The following is a 21903-nucleotide window of genomic DNA, read 5'->3' as shown; positions in this document are numbered from 1 at the left end:
AGAGTGTAACGTGTGGAAGGATCACACTACCTCCCCCAGGTTTCTCCCTCGCTGTGCAGGCGCCCCGACCGAACTGTAGGAGTCGCTGTTTACAACGACCAGGACCCACCCTCGCCGGGTTTCCCACCCTCTAACACTGCCAATTGTGTTAGTGTGGACGGTCGACCCCAACAGCTGGATTCGATCCCACTGTCTCTGTGGTGGTGGGCAGACGCTTAGTCCGCTGCGCCACCCGGCCGCCCCCGATACTGTAGTATTCTATGTATGAATCGGCACATGAAATGTTGTCTCCTGAGATAATTTCGTATAATAAAAGTCAGGATATGATAGCTGGGACACTCATAGGCATGTAAACTCTTTATATTGCGTTTACTGTCGAGTTTTATGGTCTGTGGTGGTTCAGTTTCCATGGTTCCACTCATATAATCCTTGCACTCGTGTATGTACATGGCCCTTCCAAAAGCTACTGTAAGCAGGGCTAGAGGTATAATTTTTATTATTAAGAGTAGATCTAATTTTCTTGTTGGACGACGTACTACTGCTAAGACACTGACATTGATCAACAAAAATATGAGGGGGAGGACACGGGAAAGTGCCTTTTGGACACGTCTTAACTCCACTGTTAAGTCAGCAGGAACCAGGAAGGATACTGGATATAGATTGTATATACTGTATATATGTATATTGAACATTTTTGTTTTGTTTACGTACTTGACTTTCTATTTTATACTTATTTTATACTATCTTTTTATTTTATCTAGCACACTCTCAGGAGCAAAACAGAAAGAAGCATTTCATACAAAGTATTCTGTATTTCTGTATGACAACTAATAAAGAAACTTGAAACTACAACTCTGGCAGCTAAGTAACGATGTTCATCAAAGTCTGAAGGGGGCGGGAGGCTGGCGGCTGGCAGGGTCCCTCTCCATGATACTTGGTAGGTGAAACCGTGGTATTTTAGCCCAATGTTATCATACCATCAAAATGTCATACCGGCACATGCCTAGTGTAGACTACCGCATGCTGCGCTACTGTCTGGCTAGGGAGGGTGTAGACTACCGCATGCTGCCCTACTGTCGGGCTAGGGAGGGTGTAGACTACCACATGCTGCCCTACTGTTGACCTGGGGAGGGTGTAGACTACCACATGCTGCCCTACTGTCAGTCTGGGGAGGGTGTAGACTACCACATGCTGCCCTACTGTTGGGCTAGGGAGGGTGTAGACTACCGCATGCTGCGCTACTGTCTGGTTAGGGAGGGTGTAGACTACCACATGCTGCGCTACTGTCTGGCTAGGGAGGGTGTAGACTACCACATGCTGCCCTACTGTTGGGCTAGGGAGGGTGTAGACTACCGCATGCTGCGCTACTGTCTGGTTAGGGAGGGTGTAGACTACCACATGCTGCGCTACTGTCTGGCTAGGGAGGGTGTAGACTACCACATGCTGCCCTACTGTTGGGCTAGGGAGGGTGTAGACTACCGCATGCTGCGCTACTGTCTGGCTAGGGAGGGTGTAGACTACCACATGCTGCGCTACTGTCGGGCTAGGGAGGGTGTAGACTACCACATGCTGCCCTACTGTGGGTCTGGGGAGGGTGTAGACTACCACATGCTGCCCTACTGTCTGGCTAGGGAGGGTGTAGACTACCGCATGCTGCCCTACTGTCAGTCTGGGGAGGGTGTAGACTATGCTGCCCTACTATCAGTCTGGGGAGGGTGTAGACTACCACATGCTGCCCTACTGTCTGGCTAGGGAGGGTGTAGACTATGCTGCCCTACTGTCAGTCTGGGGAGGGTGTAGACTACCACATGCTGCCCTACTGTCTGGCTAGGGAGGGTGTAGACTATGCTGCCCTACTGTCGGGCTAGGGAGGGTGTAGACTACCGCATGCTGCGCTACTGTCGGGCTAGGGAGGGTGTAGACTACCACATGCTGCGCTACTGTCTGGCTAGGGAGGGTGTAGACTACCGCATGCTGCGCTACTGTCGGGCTAGGGAGGGTGTAGACTACCACATGCTGCGCTACTGTCAGGCTAGGGAGGGTGTAGACTACCACATGCTGCGCTACTGTCGGGCTAGGGAGGGTGTAGACTACCACATGCTGCCCTACTGTCAGTCTGGGGAGGGTGTAGACCAGTGGTCAGCAACCTCAGGCACGAGTGCCACCATTGGCACGCGGCATCTAAACCAATGGCACACTAGCAAGTGTGTAAGAGAGGAACCATTTTAGAAATGTTGAAGTGTCCTCTCATCCTTTCACAGCCACTGGCACAGTCTGTTATTTATGGTAGGTTGACCGACATCAGGGATATTTCAGGGTCAGAGCCAATCAGAAGGGTCAGTCTGTTCGTTGTTTGCCGAACATTGAGTGTTAAACGCCATTTTGACACCAAACATGAGAAAACTTTAAAAGCTGATGCAGACAAGGCTGAATGTGTCCAGGTACAGCAAGCAAGCATCTCATAAAGACGGCAGCATTATTGTATAGCATTCTTATATAATGAGGACAATTGTTAATAAAACTATTCCTATGCACGTTGCTTATATGGATGGAATAGAATTACAGATCTGTTGGAGATTTACATTTTGATGTGGTGTCATAATTGAACTTAATGCCAACCTTAATGTTGATATGGCACACTGATTAACGAGAACATTTTAAAATAGCACTTCATATCAAAAAGGTTGCTGACCCCTGGTGTAGACTACCGCATGCTGCCCAGAATATGCTTGTTTTTCAACAACTCCCGTTCCTTCCACCCCCTGGTTTTCAGACTCCTCCCATTCGATTGTGTAAGACTCATAATTATCTTAAAACACACCCATTCCCCAGAGACTTGGACAGTGGAGTTCCGGATCACTGGTTAAGCTGATGAAGCTAATAGTAGAGAGGCTGACTATCAGTCCTAGCTTGGACCGATCAATGTGTGTGAGAGAGGGAGAGAGAGGGAGGGGAGAGAGAGAGAGAGGGGAGAGAGAGAGGGGAGAGCGTGTGTGTGAGAGAATCCCAGCTTTACTTGGCTGCGTGACCTCTTTAGTAGGGTAGTGTGGTTACCTACCTTGGAAGAAGTTGAAGATTGTATGGGAATCCAGGGCAACCGGTCTAAAGAGAACTGTTGTTTCAATAAGAGGGGACTGGACTCTGCTCTGACGGGTCTCCATGCGCCAAGGGCCTCATTTATCAAAGTGTTCTTTGACTTCATCCCAGGTCCCTTCATACAATCTTTTTTTTTTTAAATAGAATTGATATTTTGGGAGTTAATTGACTTTTTCTTTTTGCTTTTGATATAACAGAACATTTGAGAAAATGTATGTAAACCTCTCATTTTGAAATCAAGATAACCTGGTAAATAAATCACAGCTTTGGATTGTATTTGTTCATAAGCACACAATTAGTTTAAGAACCTTTTTTAGAAATGTTAATTGATCTATAATCAGGGGTGACAGTGGCTCAGGAAGTAGAGCGGTCATCTAGTAATCAGAAAGTTTGTGGTTCGATTCCGGCTCCTCCCGGCAACGTGTCGGAAGTGTCCTTGAGCAAGACACTGAACCGATGAGCAGGTCGGCACCTTGCATGGTCGCCTCTACCGTCTGTGTGTGAACGTTTCAGTTTCCCGCTTGCTATGACTCCAGTTTCCTAGAGTGCTGAAATCTGATGCAGTGTTTTATTAGCCTGTTAAATTAACAATTGGGGGGTAGTCCCAAATCCCTATTGAAGATATTAACTGAATTTGACTACTTGAATTTGCAGTATGACTACTACCATAGTGTCTTTATACCTGTATCACTGTACATATTAATACTACAACTCTGTACATCTAGCACTATAGTATAAATTTATATATTTTATACCCGGTTTAATCATCTGTACATTGTATATTACTATTGCACTTTACTGTTACATTTGTTCTCTGGTTGGATGCCAAACTTCCTTTCCTTGTACTGTCTGTACTTGTGCTGTATAATGATGATACATTTTAATCTAATCAGCCAAATATATCAAATGTAGGACCTATGATCTGTGCCGACCATGAGCTGAAAACATTTAATACATTTTTAGTCATGTAGCTGATGCTTTTATCCAAAGCGACTTACAAGGTCTGTACGACGAGTCAGCAGGAAGGGTACAACTCTTAGCGGAGTAACAATGTTCATCAAACAGTGCTGAAACTTGGGTGCTGCAGTGTTGAGGGCATAGTGATATATTAGTAAAGTAGGAAGAGTGCATGATAGTAGAAGATGGTAAGAAGGTTAGTGTTTTTACATCAACTCATATCTCAAATTTGTGAAATTTAAAGCCACTGGTTGCTCTTAATATTATTTGTTGCTAGTAAAATGTTGGGGAGGACTACTCTAGCCAGCCTCACAACTCCTTAAGAGCTCTAGTCACTTATCGTGTGGCTTTGGCATTGTCACTATCCGCATTAACAGGGCCTGGGTCTGTTCAGGTTGAATTCTAGAAATGTTGTTGCTGTATTTTATTTTGTAGTAGTATTGCTGGCAGACAAGGAAACTATAAAAGAAGGAAGTGTCATCACGTCAGAATACCAGTGTTGTATGCTCTGCTTGGTGCCAGATCTATTGAAGTCTGTATTAAAATTCTAAATATACAATCTAGCGGACTAAGCGTCTGTCTACCACCACAGAGCTAGTGGGATCGAATCCAGCTGTGGTGCTTCCGGGTTGGCCGACCGTCCATACTAACACCCGGCGAGGGTGGGTCCTGGTCGTTGTAAACAGCGACTCCTACAGTTCGGTCGGGGCGCCTGCACAGCGAGGGAAGGATCTAGGAGAGGTAGTGTGACTTTCCACACCTTACACTCTCCCAGTGAGAGTCCGCGCTGCCAGGTGAAAAGAAGCGGTGGGCTGGGTACACATGTGTCGGAGGAAGCATGTTATAGTCTCTGCCCTCCCGGACCGACGGTAGTGGGTAGAGTGCGCAACGACCAGGAAGGGGATTGGGAATTGGCATAACGACTAACATTGGGATGGGAGATAAATCGGAAAAAGATCATTCAAAAATAAAAGAGGGGATGGCTGATCCCATTCAACTCAATGTCGGGCAAAAAGTTATATAAAGGGGACAGAAAAGCAAATACCACTGTCAACACAATTACAAAACATCAAATAAAAGGCATTATTTGATGTGTCAAATGTTATTGATCAGGTCAGAATCAGAAATATAGCTGAGATGCAACAGAATGTTCATGTTTTTAATGTCACCTAAACAAACTGACATAATACATATCAGGGTATGCAACATTTATATAGATTGAATACCATTAACATACAGTAGGAATCAAAAAGCCCAAAAGCAATTATCATAACATGTCAAATTCACACAATCCAAAAAGAGATGCCAAAATAAAGTGTCAAAAAGGTCTAAAGCAATTTATCAAATAAAAATTAAAATAACATTTTTAAATACAATATCAGTATCACTTTTGCATTATTTGTCATTCATTTTGTATTAATCATCCTGAAAAACGGTTTGTGATTGCAGTCGAAAAATATTCCCCTGATCGGACAATTCGTTATAAGGTCATTATCATTATATGGAGAACTCATTTTAAATGGCATCCAAGATGGCTATATCCAAATGACTATTCACCCTAGAAAGTTGGTTTTGGTGTCTAACTTTAGGCCTCAAGGAATATGATTGAATCAGTGAAATTACCATCAGTTCATTATTTACTGACAAATTCAAGATGGCGCCATTTAATGTAGTCAATAGCCTACAGTATTATCCACAAAAAGTGTATTCAGTCAATAAAAATAAAATTGGACACATCGTCCATAGCATATAAACAAGAAAGTAATTACAGAACACATACTGAACTAGCAAAGCAACATATTGGCATGAGCTTCAACACTGCCGCTAAATATCTCTGTTATCCATCTAATCATCAGTGAGAAAATGGCCATGGTATTTTATTTTCACAATATCACAAACTTGATGTCCTATACTCTATACCAGGACACAGTTTAACCATGAATACAACATATCAGTGTAATATTTATAAATTATTTAAAAAGAATACATGTTTACCTAAATAACCACAAAGTAATCAGATAAGCCAGGTGTACCAGCCAATTAGGCATTTGTTGTGTCCTTGCACGTGTGTCTATGGGCATAACTACTGTAAGTAGCTATAGACCTTTTCTAACTTAACAACATACAGTAAACATTCTAAATGGGCCCCCTTGTATTTCCTGTTGTAATGTTTGTCAATACAGTAACTGACGGGGCGCCCTCGTGAGTCGTGGCGCACCGCAGAGTGCCTCGCACACCCATGCGGCCGCCCTGTGGGATCATTTGTCGCATGTCTTCCCAACCTCCTCTCCCGTTCACCCTCTCCTCCTCTGTCGGTCATGTCTGACCATGAAGAAAGCTGGAAAAACGCTAAAAATACAGTAACTGACAGGAAATAAACGGGGGCCAGAGCTATTCCCATAGCAACAGAATACTTCTGAAAAGGTCTATACCGGCTGATTTTTAAAGTGTTACAGAACGTTCAGATACAATACAAAGAGAAGTATTGTCTTGCTTTACTCACATGAATGAATGAATTGTTTATTTCGAACAACAAAAGAATCAAGAAATAATGTAAAAAAAGAAAATCAAAAGATAATTTGCTGTGAAAAATAATCGCTTTACTCAGCTTGAGTTGCTAACTACTGTAGCAAAAGTGGTGTGAAAACATGCTAGTGCATTTGATGTAGTGCTAGTAGCATTGTTGACATGACCATTTCTAAATGTAACTTACAGTATTAAATGTATATGCCACAGAGCATTCATAGCAGTATAATTTCCTATTCATTGTTAAATTGACTCGTTCACAGCCAACAACCACCAGTTCTAGAAAAGGGAAACAATATGTCACTCAACTTGACAAATCTTCATTAGCCCTCTCCTAACTCTCGTCCATTTTCTCGTCTTGGAACAGTTCATACAGATATGGGTTCTTCTTTACCTCCTCGTCAACTTTCTCCAAAAGCTCTACTTGTCCGTTTGCCTTCAGCTTCCTCATAAATTCTCTATTATCGAAGTCAGAGGGTGGGCAAACTCAATTACACTGTCAACATCGGGAAAGCCAGCGGTGTGCAAACCAAACACACAACCTTTATCATCAAATACTGGAGAGCCAGAAGAACCATGATACATAAAGGTTTTGTAGGTCACAACCTCTTTCTCTTTGTCCCCTCCCTTCATAATGTTGTTAATGCCATCCGTCATGATCAACTTATTGCTGATTGCCCACAACATTAAGAACTCGTCCTTGTGGCGCTTTCTTAAATCTCTTGCCACGCTCTCCTCCCTCATCTCTGCCTCAATGACACACGTCAGATCCAATTTTTTCAACTCTCCTTTTGGGTGTCCAATTATGCAAACCCCACCACTCGTGGGCACTGGCCCACATTTGCTGAAGAGACCTTCTGGAATGTTTTCTGTTTGATCAAGCTCAAGTATGGCGTAATCCAGTTCTTGTTTTTTGAAATCATCAGTAAAATTGCAGTCAATGATTACATTCTTTGCTTTCAACACATTCATCTCTGAAGATTCCTTTTCAAAATTGAATATTGCCTCTACTTCTGAAGTCAGCTGCCACTGATTGTTCAAAAGCTGCACACAGTCTTTGACGAGATGTGCATTTGTCAGGATGAAGTTATCAAACAGAACAAAGCCTGTACCACACATGTCTAAAACCTTGTCTCCCTGTGTGACTCCTTTGACTTTGAGTTGGCAAACTGATTTGCCCCGTTCAAGCAACTGTCTGAGTCTGTGAACTTCTGAGAATGCCTGTTGGATCTCTGGAAATTCCTCCCTCTTTGATTCCACAGCATCTTGAAATGTATTATTTGGGAATCTACTCAGCAGCAACTCCTTCAGAGCTGGACACTGTTTGCGTAACTGCTCTAAAACTTCCTCTAGAAATTGCTCCCTCTGTGATTCCACAGCATCCTGAAATGTATTATTTGGGAATCTACTCCGCAGCAACTCCTTCAGAGCTGGATACTGTATGCGTAACTGCTCTAAAACTTCCTCTAGATCTTCTGTGTTTTCAGGCACCCCGCAGTTTCTTTTCTGCCTTGTGTCTGTGCTCATTTTGGCTTTTGTTTTCGTAGCACTAACGGGTGGACCGTTGTTTTGATCATCTCTGACTTTTTTCTTCAATGAGATTCCACGAGGAATACATATATCAAAATGTTTACCATTGTGTTCGTCAACATCTTGAGCACAGTCAACACTGCAATCACTCTTTGACTCATCATACAGGCTGAACTCGCCATCAGTAATATATTCAAGAAAGCGGCCATCTCTTTTTAAGGCATCTCTCAGTGTGGTCCCTTTCTCTGCATAGACACATACAGATGTAAACTTTTTCAAGGTTGGATTTCTAAACAGACTTTTTGATCTTGAATCTGTTCCACCCTCTTTGTTAATGTGGAAAGTTACACAACTTGTCCTTTGGGGTTCACGAGGTTGTGCATTTTCAACCTCTTTAGATGCAAATGATATGGTGAGTGTTTCATCTTTCCTAATCAAATGACAAGGGAAGTGTGTGGCTATAACGCTACTGTCGTTTGCTTTTCCCATTTTAATAATGGGATATTTTTCACCTTTACCTTCATTACCCTTCAAATAATTACATCTTTGAAGTGCCTCCAGGACTGTGCCAGGATCCTTGCAGGTAACACTTTTTTTCCCCTGTTCTTTCTCAAATTTAAAGAAGAAGCTGTGAGAATGTTCCTCCTGTAGAAAATGTAATAGAAGCAGATCAAGTGAAACATGTTATAATACGGTTAAAGAATCCTTTCCGGTATTTTTTCAACCGGGACCCTATTTTTCCATAATAATTGTTTACGTCAGATGTTATGTCATGTCATGTTTATGACAGTGTTATGTAAAGCGTTATGAACACCCCTTCAAATAAAGTGTTACCAAACTGTGTGGCCTGCTTACTTGGTTAGAAGTGTCCTCTTTCTTCACTTGCACAGGATAGGCTGTATCATTGGCCTGAGAGGTGGGTGAGGTAAAACATACAAAACATTACACATGGGCATATTAAATTAATTATAGCCACCAAACTGTGTGGCCTGCTTACTTGGTTAGAAGTGTCCTCTTTCTTCACTTTCACACGATAGGCTGCATCATTGGCCTGAGAGGTGGGTGAGGTAAAACATACAAAACATTACACATGGGCATATTAAATTAATTATAGCCCTCATCTAGAATTCATTTGAATTATTATGACAGATTTGATACAGTGTCCGACAGTAAATGAAAATAAACAGCAACGTGAGGCAGATTGTTTGGCATCAAGCTAAAGAAAAAGGTAAATCAAACATATGTCAGGTTACCTGGCTTCTGCTCGCCTCTGCCATGTCTTGGGCTCTGGTAATTTCACCTTTTTTGTAGAGAAATTAGAAAAGGGGCAATAAGAGAATCCCATAGACCAGCAATATCACTAACTCACGCAGTAATTCTTTCATTCATTCATTCAGGAATTCATTCACAGCTCACAGGCATGACAAAGTTCATGCCAATCTCGGGTTGACAACGTTTGATAACAAACATACTTCTGCGTACAATCCTTACATAGCATGTGTTTAACATTATAGGTGAAGTATTCTTAAGTTTACTTCTGTGGGAACTCACCAAACAGGACAGGACACAATATAATTCAAATCCGGAGGAGGAAGTGGAAGTGGATAGGTCACACACTCCGAAGAAAGAAATCAATCACAAAGCGGGCGCTGACATGGAACCCACAGGGCAGGAGGAAGAGAGGCAGACCGAGAACCACCTGGAGAAGAACCACAGAACAGGAGATGAAGAAAGAAGGGTTGTCCTGGCAAGATCTGGAGCGGAGGGCACAAGACCGGAGAGGATGGAGGAGCTTCGTCGATGGCCTACAGCAGTGATTCCCAACCTGGGGTCCGCGGACCCCCTGGGGGTCCGCCAGGGGGCGCAGGGGGTCCGCCAGACCACAGATGGATTTTTTTTTTATTATTATTAAAAAAAATAAAAAAAATCAGATAAATATTTAATTAGCATATTTTTATCATCAGAAGCATGAATAGTCTCTCCACTACAATAAAAAATAAAGATAAATAAATAAACATCTAGACATGATTTTTGAACGTTAACAGTAGGCTACCGGGTAGCCGCTAAAACGCGAATCAGTTGACTATCAATTTCCATAGCTAGCCTAGCACGCTAGTTAACTTTCTCGGCTTGTCTGCAGTCAGCCGCCAGAGGCGAAAATGTGTGACAAACGAAAAGGAGATGACGGCAGCTCATCTGCAAAAAAAGTTAGGACCTACAGCAATCGCGAATATTACATCACCATGGGCTTCACTGAGGGACCAGACAAACGACCTGAGTGTGTGATTTGTGGAGAAAAGTTGGCAAACTCGAGCCTGAAGCCCAGCAAGCTGAAGAGACATCAGGCGTCTAAGCACCCAGAAACCATTGGGAAGGATCCGGACTTTTGCCGGACAAAGCTGATGAGTTGTGCCCTTCCTGATGGCTTGTCGTACAGAACTTGTAAGTCGCTTTGGATAAAAGCGTCAGCTAAATGACTAAATGTAAATGTATTCCCCTTCAAATGTATATACTCTATTATTACTAGATCTGGTATGTCATAAATGTCTAGATGTAACATTACTGTCTATGTACCTATAAGTCGCTTTGGATAAAAGCGTCAGCTAAATGACTAAATGTAAATGTATTCCCCCTCAAATGTATATACTCTATTATTACTAGATCTGGTATGTCATAAATGTCTAGATGTAACATTACTGTCTATGTACCTATGTAAACGAGACGAAAGTTAAGTTGAAAATGGGGGATCTATGTAAATGAGACGAAAGTGAAGTTGAAAATGGGGGACCCTGATGTAAACGAGACGAAAGTTAAGTTGTGTGTGTGTCGTAAACGAGAGAGGGAGCGAGCGAGAGAGCCCCCCCCCCCATCCGCGCAGTAGTGCAAATACTTGTCCAGGTCACTAATACTTGTCTACGCCACGAAGCCCCGCCTCAAACCCGTCCACGCCTGGCTGCGTGTAGCATAATGACAAGCAAGCAGTGCAAAAATGCGGAAGCATTCGTCACCGCACGCCACTACGGTAAAGCGCCTTTCTTTTCAGGCCCGCTTTGGGAGCTGTCGCGCGGAAATAGGCTGTCTATTGCCATTCTCTTTGACAAACTCTAACCTTAACCAGCTCCTTAACAGCGCCTAAACTTAACCGTTCTAACCTTAACCAACTCCGAAACAATGCCTAACCTTAACCTTAACCATGCCTAACCTTAACCATAGAAAGAATATTGCCATTCTCTTTGACAAACTCTAACCTTAACCAGCTCCTTAACAGCGCCTAAACTTAACCGTTCTAACCTTAACCAACTCCGAAACAATGCCTAACCTTAACCTTAACCATGCCTAACCTTAACCATAGAAAGAATATTGCCATTCTCTTTGACAAACTCTAACCTTAACCAGCTCCTTAACAGCGCCTAAACTTAACCGTTCTAACCTTAACCAACTCCGAAACAATGCCTAACCTTAACCGGCGAAAGAATACATGTTAAAAAAAAAAATCACGTTAAAAAAATCATATTTGATGGGATTCGAACTCGCCAGCAACGAGCCGTAGGATCCACAGCCATGCAGTCTTGCCAATTGAGCTATTTCTGGATACTGAATAAGGGGCGGTTTCTGGCATCCGCTCGTGTCGAACCAAGGCGGGATCTCATGCGCATGCGCGGGCACCTCGCGAGCACGCCGGCGCACGCACGCACCTGAGCGAGCACGCCGCCGGCGGTGCACGCACCTGGGCGCTGGGCGAAGGAAAATGAAAGGCGCATTACCGCACGCCACTACGGTACCTGCGGTGACGAATGCTTCCGCATTCTTGCACTGCTTGCTTGACATTAAGGAATAGGCCGCCTGGCTCTGCGGCTCTGCAGATACCCCCTACTCCTTCTGTCTGGTTGAGCTTCATCGTAGAGTAGAGGTACGAGAAACCGTCATCCAAAACATAACAAGGAGAAAATGTGCGCAAAATCTCTTTTGCTTACTGTATTGACGAGGGCTCCGGGAGCTCAGGAATTTGTTCAACGGTGGTTTAACAGAAATGATTTATATTTCGAACGGGATTCATTCATTCACTAGTTAGATGACATGTTGCGCATGTTATTATCACTTTGAACGTCTGCCATGGCGGAGTATCGAAAGCCAATGCAAGGCTTTATCGACATTCAAACTTTGTAAACAAAACAGTTAGCACGGCAGCATACCAGAACACACACATTTCCCTTTTCAGGTTTACAAGGACTAGCCCAACAAATTCCCACAAAATAATATGATAAAGCTGTAGCTGAAGTCCTAAACTAACGTGCCACTTACCGATAATTCCACATGAAAGGCTATTGACGAAGATGTTGTAGAGCAGCTCAACACCCTGTCGTCTTCATGTTTGAGGATGGCATGAATGATGGTAGATAAGACAACCGAAGCCCAATATAATAGAAGCTGACTCACTGACACGCTGCCCGGGCATGTTCTCTACTAAAAGGGAAGTTGCCTAGTTAATGAGTCCTTATGTCTAAACAGACTTCCTTCTTCTCCTTCTTCCCTTTCAGATTTAAATATATAGATATATATCTATGTTTAAATACGCCGTCCTCCCTCTCCTGCTCTCCTCCCTTTCCTCTCTCTCCTTTCCTCCGCTCAGTTATTGTTAGTTAGTTAGTTAGTTTGATTGATTGAAAACTTTATTAACAGATTGCAGAATGGGTACAATACAGTACAGCTCAATACATACAATTCTTAAGGGGATGCAGACCAGAGAAAGACTTTCGTCTTGTTTACATCAGGGTCCCCCATTTTCAATTCATCATAACATATATGACACACATGACATACAGATAGACAGTACTGCTACATCTATACATTTATGACATACCAGATTTGCAAATACAGTACTGTTTGTGATACAAAAGTGTCCAGAAAAAGAGTGTATATACATTTGACTTAAAAACTGTACATTGGAGGAGGTTGGGTGGGTGGGGGCTGTACATTGGAGGGGGGGGGGGGGGTTGGGTAGGGGGGGGGGGCACTGTACATTGGAATACTGACAAAGCCATACTTGGTCATTTACTGTACAACTGAGTTAGGACATTTGTAGGGACCAGTTTCGAATTGCAGTCTCCCGTAGGTGTTTTTTGAGAGTGTTTTTGAAAGTGGGTAGTGATTCACATTCCTTTACAGCTTTGGGTAGGGCGTTCCACATTGATGTGGCATAATTGCGAAACGTGTTTAGTCCCTTGTTTGAGCCGAATCTGGGTTTAACATGATTTGTGGAGCTCCCTCTGGTGTTGTGATCGTGGTATTTGTAACAATAGGATTGTTCTATTTAAGTGCTGTTGCACGTAGGACTCTTTTAGAGGTGACACCGAGGGTTCACTTGGGGTGGAACCAAGCTTATGTTGTAACCATAACAACTGTGAATAAAGTACAAGTAAGCAAGTCTGCTTTAACCCTTCATTGTGTACAGTCGGGACACGGACAGAACACATTGAAACATGGTGACAGCTGGGTACAGATCGGGAAAGTAATTCGCGCGGTAGCTGGAGAAGTAAAGAGTTTAGCTGGCAAGCTGTGGCTAACACGGACTTCGGGGAGAAAACTCTTACTAGCTATCGGCGATGGAAGGGCTAAATGCGCTGAGACCTCCTGGTCTACTACTTTTGGACTCCAGCAACTTGGCGAAGGCATGGAAAAGTTGGAAGGAGGAGTTCACATTGTATACAGATCTTACCATGCCCGACGCCGAAGAGACAACAAAAGTCAAGCTATTTAAATATCTCGTCGGAGAAAAGGGCAGAGAATTATGGTCAACTCTGCCGAGTCCGTCGGCGAAGACAACAGTGACAACTATCATCAAGCAGTTTGACGAGTACTGCAATCCAAAGGTAAATGAAACAGTGGAAAGATACAGATTCTTTATCAGGAACCAAGGATTGGATGAAAACGTGGACAGCTATGTAACAGACTTAAGAATGCTTGCTAGTAGTTGCAGCTTTGAGGACATTAGAGATTCCCTGATCAGAGATCGAATTGTATGTGGTACAAATAGCTCAGAACTGAGAGAGAGACTGCTCAGGGACGATAGGCTGACTCTGGAAACATGCCTGAAAATATGTAGAGCGTATGAGCTGTCAAGGGCTAATAGCAGGACACTGCAACAAGAACAGGCAGTGGAAGAAGTACATGCGCTAAAACAGTCAGAAGAGTGGAAAACAGACAGAGAGGTTGACTGCATGTTTTGTGGGAAAACACATGAGGAACAAGAAGAAATGCCCAGCTTTTGGAAAAAAGTGTAAAAAGTGTGGGAGAGAAAATCACTTTGCGGCTAAATGCAAATCAAAACAGGAGAGCAGCAAGAAAACTAGGAAAGTGCATGCAGTAGCAGAACAGCACAGTGATAGTGATTCTTATGAGGAAGACCTCTGCTGCATAACAGAAGTAAATAGAGAGGATGAAAATGTTAATCAGGTAAAAGACAGCCACAGGCAGGGCCAACAGCTTTTTGCAGGGATGATGTTGGGGGAAACTATAGTTAACTTCCAAATAGACTGTGGGGCCACCTGTAATGTCATCCCCATACATTTGTTAAACCCTGACACACAGCTAGAACACACTGAGAAAGTGCTGGTGATGTATAATAAGACTAGGGTGATTCCTCTGGGTACATGTAAGGTTAAGACAGAAACCCCAGAAACAACAAGCGTTACAGGCTAGAGTTTCAAGTGGTAGACCAGAGTAGCAGAATCCCTTTACTGGGCAGGAAAGACAGTGAGGCTATGAAGTTGATAAAGGTACAGTACGAAAATATCCTAGCTATAGACAGCATAGTGAGGAAAGAGCAGAGTCCAGTGACAGGGGGAGAAAGTGACAGTCACATGACAAGGGACAGAATAAATGCTGAGTTTGGGGATGTGTTCACCGGAGATGGATGCATGGAGGGGGAGTATAAAATAGAGATAGATGACAGAGTGCCGCCAGTGAAACTGCCAAAGCGCAGAGTGCCTGTAGCTATGATCATACCGATACAGGAGGAACTCAAGGATCTGGAGAGAAGAGGGATTATCACACCAGTGGAACGCAGCACTGACTAAGGCTGTGCATAGACCCGAAACCTCTGAATCGGGCACTAAAGAGAAGTCACTATCCACTCCCGACATCCATAGATGACATCCTGCCGGAGATGTCAAAGGCAAAAGTATTCACAGTCTGCGACGTGAAGCACGGTTTCTGGCACGTCAAGCTAGAAGAGGAGTCAAGCTACCTGACCACATTCGCCACTCCATTTGGTCGCTACCGTTGGCTCCGGATGCCGATGGGAATAAGCCCAGCACCGGAAGTGTTCCAAAGAAAGCTCATGCAGGCCCTAGAGGGCCTACCAGGAGTCTACGTCATAGCAGATGATATGTTAATCACAGGGGAAGGAGCAACGCAGGAGGAGGCAGAAAAGGACCACGACAAGAAACTCAGAGGCTTTCTAACCAGATGCAGGGAGCGCAACATCAAGCTGAACGCGGATAAGTTCAAGCTTCGACAAAAAGAGGTGCCCTACATAGGTCATCTGCTCACGGCTAAGGGGCTGAGAATTGACCCGGAGAAAGTACGGGCGGTCAGAGAGATGCCGAAGCCAACAGATGTAAAAGGAGTACAAAGACTGGTTGGGATGGTCAACTACCGAAGTTCTTTGACCACCTGTCAGATGACTGCGAGATTCTTAGACAACTCACACGGAAGGAAAACATGTGGGAATGGGCAGATGTCCAAGAGGAAGCGTTTCAAAGGCTGAAAGACAAAATAGCCAAAGCACCAGTCCTACAGTATTACAACAGAGAAGAGGAGTTGACGCTACAATGTGATGCGTCCGACACAGGACTGGGGGCCGCCCTGACACAGAAAGGTAAGCCTGTAGCATTTAGTAGTAGGGCGCTCACACCAACTGAAAAGGGCTATGCCCAAATAGAGAAAGAGTGTTTAGCCATAGTGTTTGGTATGGAAAAGTTCCATCAATATACGTATGGTAGACCGGTGACCGTTCAAAGCGACCACAAGCCTCTAGAAAATATCCACTGCAAGCCACTGCTTAGTGCACCGAAGAGATTACAAAGGATGCTACTCAGACTGCAGCACTATGATATTAGTGTGACATATGTGCCAGGAAGGGATATGTTGCTTGCAGACACGTTGAGTAGAGCATACTTGCCAGAGAGCACTAAGGGAGACAGTGAGACAGAGGTAGAGACGGTAAACATGGTTAGCTATTTGCCCATCTCAGCAGAGAGGCTGAGCGCTATCAGAGCTGCAACAAAGGATGACCTAAAGTTACAGAGTGTGGCAAATAGAATACTGTCAGGGTGGCCCAAGAGGAAAAGAGACTTGCCAAGTGACATCAGGCACTACCATTCGTTCCAGGAGGAAATGAGTTTCCAGGACGGCATCGTTTTCCGAGGAGAAAGAGCCGTGATACCAGATGCACTCAGGGGTGACATCACATACAGGATCCACTCCTCTCATCTGGGAGTAGAAGGATGTCTGAGGCGAGCGAGGGAGTGTGTATACTGGCATGGGATGAACGAGGAGATAAAGACCTTCATCGCTAAATGTGGTATATGCAGGTCAGTGGACCCAAGGCAACAGAGGGAGACACTACACCCACATGACATGGCCAGCAGACCCTGGGCCAAGGTAGGGACAGACCTTTTCTCGTTCCACAACAAAGACTACCTGATCACTGTAGACTACTTCTCTAACTTTTGGGAGGTTGACTATCTGTCTGACACTAAGAGCAACACAGTAATCAGAAAACTCAAGGCCCACTTTGCCAGGCAAGGGATACCTGATGTCGTTATTTCTGATAACGGGCCACAGTATGCATCACAAGAGTTTCGACACTTCAGTCAGAAGTGGGGTTTTGAACACAGGACATCTTCGCCGGGATACCCACAGAGTAACGGGAAGGCGGAGTCGGCGGTAAAGACAGCCAAGGGCCTGATGCTGAAGGCTGCAGCGGCGAGAGAGGATCCGTACCTGGCTATGTTGGACCATCGTAACACGCCGAGCCAGGGCCTCAACACAAGTCCGGCACAGAGACTCCTAAGTAGGAGGACCAGAACCCTGCTTCCTACAAAAGACACTCTGCTGGAGCCAGTGGTAACGGACAATGACCAGGGACTGAAACGCAACAGACAGAGACAGGAAAAATACTACAATCGCACAGCAAAGGACATGGACACTCTGAAAAGAGGAGACAGTGTGAGAGTACAGCCTGGTGACACACACAGGACTTGGAGAGTGGCAAAGGTGATCCAACCAGTGAGCCACAGATCATATGAGGTGGAGTTAGAGTCGGGAGGTGTTCTGAGAAGAAATCGTCGCCACCTCAGACACGATCACACCACTATAGACACACCAGGTACAATCACACCTGCGTCACCAGTGACTGAGAAGGCCGGCCCGCCAGTCAACCCGGCAGGGAGCCAAGGTACGGTCACTACCAGGTCTGGTCGACAGGTTGTCAGGCCTCAATACCTGAAGGACTATACTTCGTGATTAGAGAATGGACTGGAGAGAGAGGGGGAAAAAAAGGAAAAATAATAGTGAAATGGGTTATGTGTGCACAATCATGTTGTTTGGATCTGGGGTAAGTAAGTAGAACACAGGTTAAGTAGCTGTAAGTTAAATATCGAGATTCTGTATATATCTGTACTTGGAAAAAGAAAAAGAAAGATGTAACAATAGGATTGTTCTATTTAAGTGCTGTTGCACGTAGGACTCTTTTAGAGGTGACACCGAGGGTTCACTTGGGGTGGAACCAAGCTTATGTTGTAACCATAACAACTGTGAATGAAGGACAAGTAAGCAAGTCTGCTTTAACCCTTCATTGTGTACAGTCGGGACACGGACAGAACACATTGAAACAGTATTCACTGACCTTTGGGAAGTATTTTGACATGTACATGGGTACCTTGGTCGCGTAGTGTATCTTGTAGACCAGGCCCATTGCAAGTTGCTGTACTCTGTCGTCTACTCTAAGCCATCCTAGGTTGTCAAAGTGGGCAGGGGTGAGGTGGGTTCTAGGAGTCAGGTCAAGCAGTAGTCTGACTAGCTTGTTTTGAGATGTTTGTAATTTGTTTTTTAGTGCCTTTGAGGTGCTTTGGTACCATGAGGTGCAAGCATAGTCGTAGTACCCTTGAATGAGTGCTCCTGCCAGAGTCTTCAGGGTATTCTTGTTTACCAGAGAGGAGATCCGGTACAAGAATCGAGTTCGTTGGTTCACTTTTTTTATTACATTGGATGCCATTTTGTCACAGGAAAGATTAGCCTCTAGGATGGAACCCAGGTAGGTAATTTCATCTTTCCTTGTGACAATATTGTCACCCACTGTAACCGAGAAGCCGTCGGTCTTGCTGAGTTTGTTATTTGAACCGAAGAGAATGGACTCTGTTTTGCCCATGTGTAATGATAGTTTGTTGTCGGCGAGCCATATGCAGATTTTGCCTAATTCTGAGCTGAGCTGTCATAAATGTTATGATGAATTGAAAATGGGGGACCCAGATGTAAACAAGACGAAAGTCTTTCTCTGGTCTGCATCCCCTTAACAATTGTTGTACTGTATTGTACCCATTCTTGATAGGTATATTCAGTTCAATCTGTTAATACAGTTTTCAATAAATTATTACGGATCTCTCTCTCTCTCTCTCTCCCTAACGGTTACCCTACACACACATTTATTTGTGTTGTACCTGCTCCCCTTAGGGCCTATACTTCGAAAACATGGCGTCTCCTCTCACTGCTACGCAGATGACAGCCAGATTTACATGGCATTGAAAAGAAACACTAGCAACCCGGTAAAACCACTGCTAGCATGCCTTGACGATGTTAAGGCATGGCTGGCATCAAACTGTCTTTGTCTCAATGACAGTAAAACAGAGGTCATGGTGTTTGGTCCCAGCAATGGTCATGTGCCTCCTCCTGGTGACTTGGGCCCTCTTGGGCTTTTTGTGAAGCCAACAGTCACCAACATAGGGGTAACATTTGATTGTGACCTAAAGTTGGACAAGCAGATCAATACTGTGGTGGGAAGGAGCTTTTTCCAACTTAGGAGGCTGTCCAAGGTCAAACCTTTTTTATCCCGTTCCATTTTTGAAACGGTTATCCATGCTTTTATGACCTCTCGCCTTGATTACTAATGCCCTGTACGTGGGCGTCAGTCAGGCCTCCCTCTCTCGTTTGCAGTTGGTGCAAAACGCCGCTGCCTGTCTGCTGACGGGAACGCGAAAGTGGGAGCACATTTCCCCTGTGCTGGCTGCCCTCCACTGGCTTCCTGTGCGTTTTAGGATTGATTTTAAGGTTTTACTGTTTGTTTTTAAATGTTTGAACGGCTTGGCACCGGGTTACCTCTCAGACCTGCTGTAACCCTATGTTCCTCCAAGGTCCCTCAGGTCCTCTGACCAGCTCCTCTTGGCCGTTCCAAACTCCAGGCTGAAGCTTAGGGGGGACCGTGCTTTTGCAGTGGCAGCCCCAAAGCTCTGGAATGAGCTGCCACTGCATGTTAGGCAGGCCCCCACTCTGCAGGTGTTTAAATCACGCCTCAAAACACACTTATTTGCTCTGGCTTTTGTTTTTTAAACCGTTTTTGAGAGACTGGCCTTTTTTATGTGACACATTGTACTGTCTTATTGTGTGCTTTTATTCAATTTTTTATGTTTTATGTTTTATCCTATGTTTGTGGACTTGTACAGCACTTTGGTCAACTTTGTTGTTTTAAATGTGCTATATAAATAAAGTGGATTGGATTGGATTGGATTCATATTACATACGTGGTGTTCAGCTCCACACTAAATGTGTGGAAAATTGTTTGTGGAAAAATAAAAAAAATTAAACAAAGTTTTTCCCTGTGTACCTTCCCTGTCTGTCTCCACCTTGTTTCATTTATATATTTCAAGACAAACATGATTTATTCCATTCATATCTTGATATCTCTTATCTTATAATGGATTATTTTCTCATTATGAACATCTGTTAACTTGTTAATCAAGTATTTTGACATAGATTGTTATGGCTTTATTCGCAAAAAAATATATAAAAAAATCGGAATACTGGTGGGTCCACCAGTCCCGCAAATATTGGGCAAGTGACAAAACACAGATCTTTGGCCGTTAAGTTGTATGAAATACTTGGAAGCTTTAGACAGGCAGCAAACAGGGATTCAGGTGTCACAAAACCCAAACAGTTTTAAGTTCCACAACACAACATGCAGGCAAAGGGTTTCCAACACAAAACCACAGTCCTCCTGCATTTAGATGTATTGATTACAGCTGTGTTACCTGTGAATCAGCTCCAGGGCGTAGTAATACACTGGCTTTTTTCAAGGAAAAGAGTGCTGCAGGACAATGATTTTGTGTTTAAAAACAGGTCACCCTTTTGCCTGCATGTCCTCACTTTCACTTTCAGAGCACTTCACGGTCAGGCCCCTATCTACATCACTGAACTCATCCATCCCTACACCAACACCCGCTCACTCAGATCTGCCGATCAGCACCTCCTGGTGGTCCCCAGGTCCAGGCTGAAAACAAGGGGTGATCGAGCCTTCGAGGTGACAGCACCAAGGCTCTGGATGGCTCTCCCCCTGGACCTGCGAACTGCCCCCTCTGAAAACTCTTTTAAAAAACAACCAAAAACACATTTGTTCAGACAGGCCTTTGGTCATACATAGGCACGTTTTCTTGTCCTCACTGTTCTATAGTTTTGTTTTAATTAGTGACTCATGATTTTATCCAAATTCTTTTATTCTACTTTTTCTATCTGGTTCACTGTTTTTAACTGCTGTTTGTTGTTGTTGTCATTTATTTCTGATTTTGTTTTATTGTGTTTTTATATTAAGCTGTAGTGTAAAGCACCCTGTGCATTTGTGCTGTGAAGGGTGCTACAGTATATAAATAAAGGTCATTCATTCATTCATGTTCTGGTGTGGATTAAAACGTTTTGGTTTTGTGACCCGGTTGGCTTCCAAAAATGTCCAAGAATCCACACTACCGTTGCTGCTATACCTACCTGTGCACGCTGGGAGGGGCAGGGACACTAGGCCTGTCCAACATGCTTGCTCGTGGGCATTTGTATCAGCGCTTCCTCGCCAAGTTCCCTATCCTCACCACGCCTACATTCTCCTCGGCAGTCGCCAAGCACGGCGTGGAGCACTGTATGGCCACCGTCGCCTCCCCCGGTCTATGCACGTGCTCGCCGCCTTGACCCAGCTATAAGCTCTCCATTGCCACCATGGAACGCATTGGCATTGTGTGCGGTTTGGACAGCCCGTGGGCCTCCCCCCTGCATGTGGTCACTAAGGCTGACGGCGGGTGGCCCCCTGAGGCGATTTCCGACTCCTGAACAATGCCACGACCCCTGACCGGTACGCGTGAATACTTTTGACAACAAATGTTTGTTTCCGCGTTCGAGTTTTGCGCTCTGATTGGCCAGGTCATGTGACATGTGCGCCAATCGTGGGACAGCAAGTTCGGCGCCTATTTCCGGGTCTAACAGCCTGCAAACTACCTGGCGTTCTATCGCCATGCTCTAAGACAAACTCTAACCTTAACCAACTTCGAAAGAGTGCCTAAGCTTAACCGTCGAAAGAAGGGCAGGCGTTCTATTGCCATGCTCTAAGACAGAGGTCAGCAACCTTTTTGACATGGAGTGCCTGTTTGAAATATAGTTGTAACTAGTGTGCCTCAACAATATTCCATGCATCGTAAATTTTTTTCTCATAATCAGGTCTTTTTAATGAAAATTTTTACATTATTACATCATTATTGTTAT

At 44.2% G+C, this 21903-nt stretch overlaps 1 protein-coding gene across 3 annotated transcripts in view; it reads right to left on the bottom strand.

Moving 5' to 3' along the window:
• Positions 1–5198: 5198 nt before the first annotated feature.
• LOC311241735 (serine protease FAM111A-like) overlaps positions 5199–21903 on the bottom strand; it is a 31263-nt gene continuing 14558 nt past the window's right edge. The window contains exons 1-6 of one of the 3 annotated variants that reach the window (XM_084330626.1): positions 12412–12618; positions 9661–9808; positions 9363–9409; positions 9107–9160; positions 8965–9018; positions 5199–8754 (exon numbers count right to left, since the gene is read on the bottom strand). In XM_084330626.1, coding sequence (XP_084186752.1) covers positions 7027–8754; positions 8965–9018; positions 9107–9160; positions 9363–9386 — 1860 coding nt within the window. In that variant the 5' untranslated portion in view covers positions 9387–9409; positions 9661–9808; positions 12412–12618 and the 3' untranslated portion in view covers positions 5199–7026. Of the gene's footprint in view, positions 8755–8964; positions 9019–9106; positions 9161–9362; positions 9410–9660; positions 9809–12411; positions 12619–21903 lie in introns of those variants that run through there. The other 2 variants (XM_084330627.1, XM_084330628.1) reach the window with 2 other exon arrangements.

Source organism: Notolepis coatsorum (assembly GCF_963971535.1).
Source record: "Notolepis coatsorum genome assembly, chromosome: 15".
Lineage (NCBI taxonomy): Eukaryota > Metazoa > Chordata > Actinopteri > Aulopiformes > Paralepididae > Notolepis > Notolepis coatsorum.
Note: the sequence above shows the minus strand (reverse complement) of the source record. Positions and strands in the feature narration are given on the sequence as shown.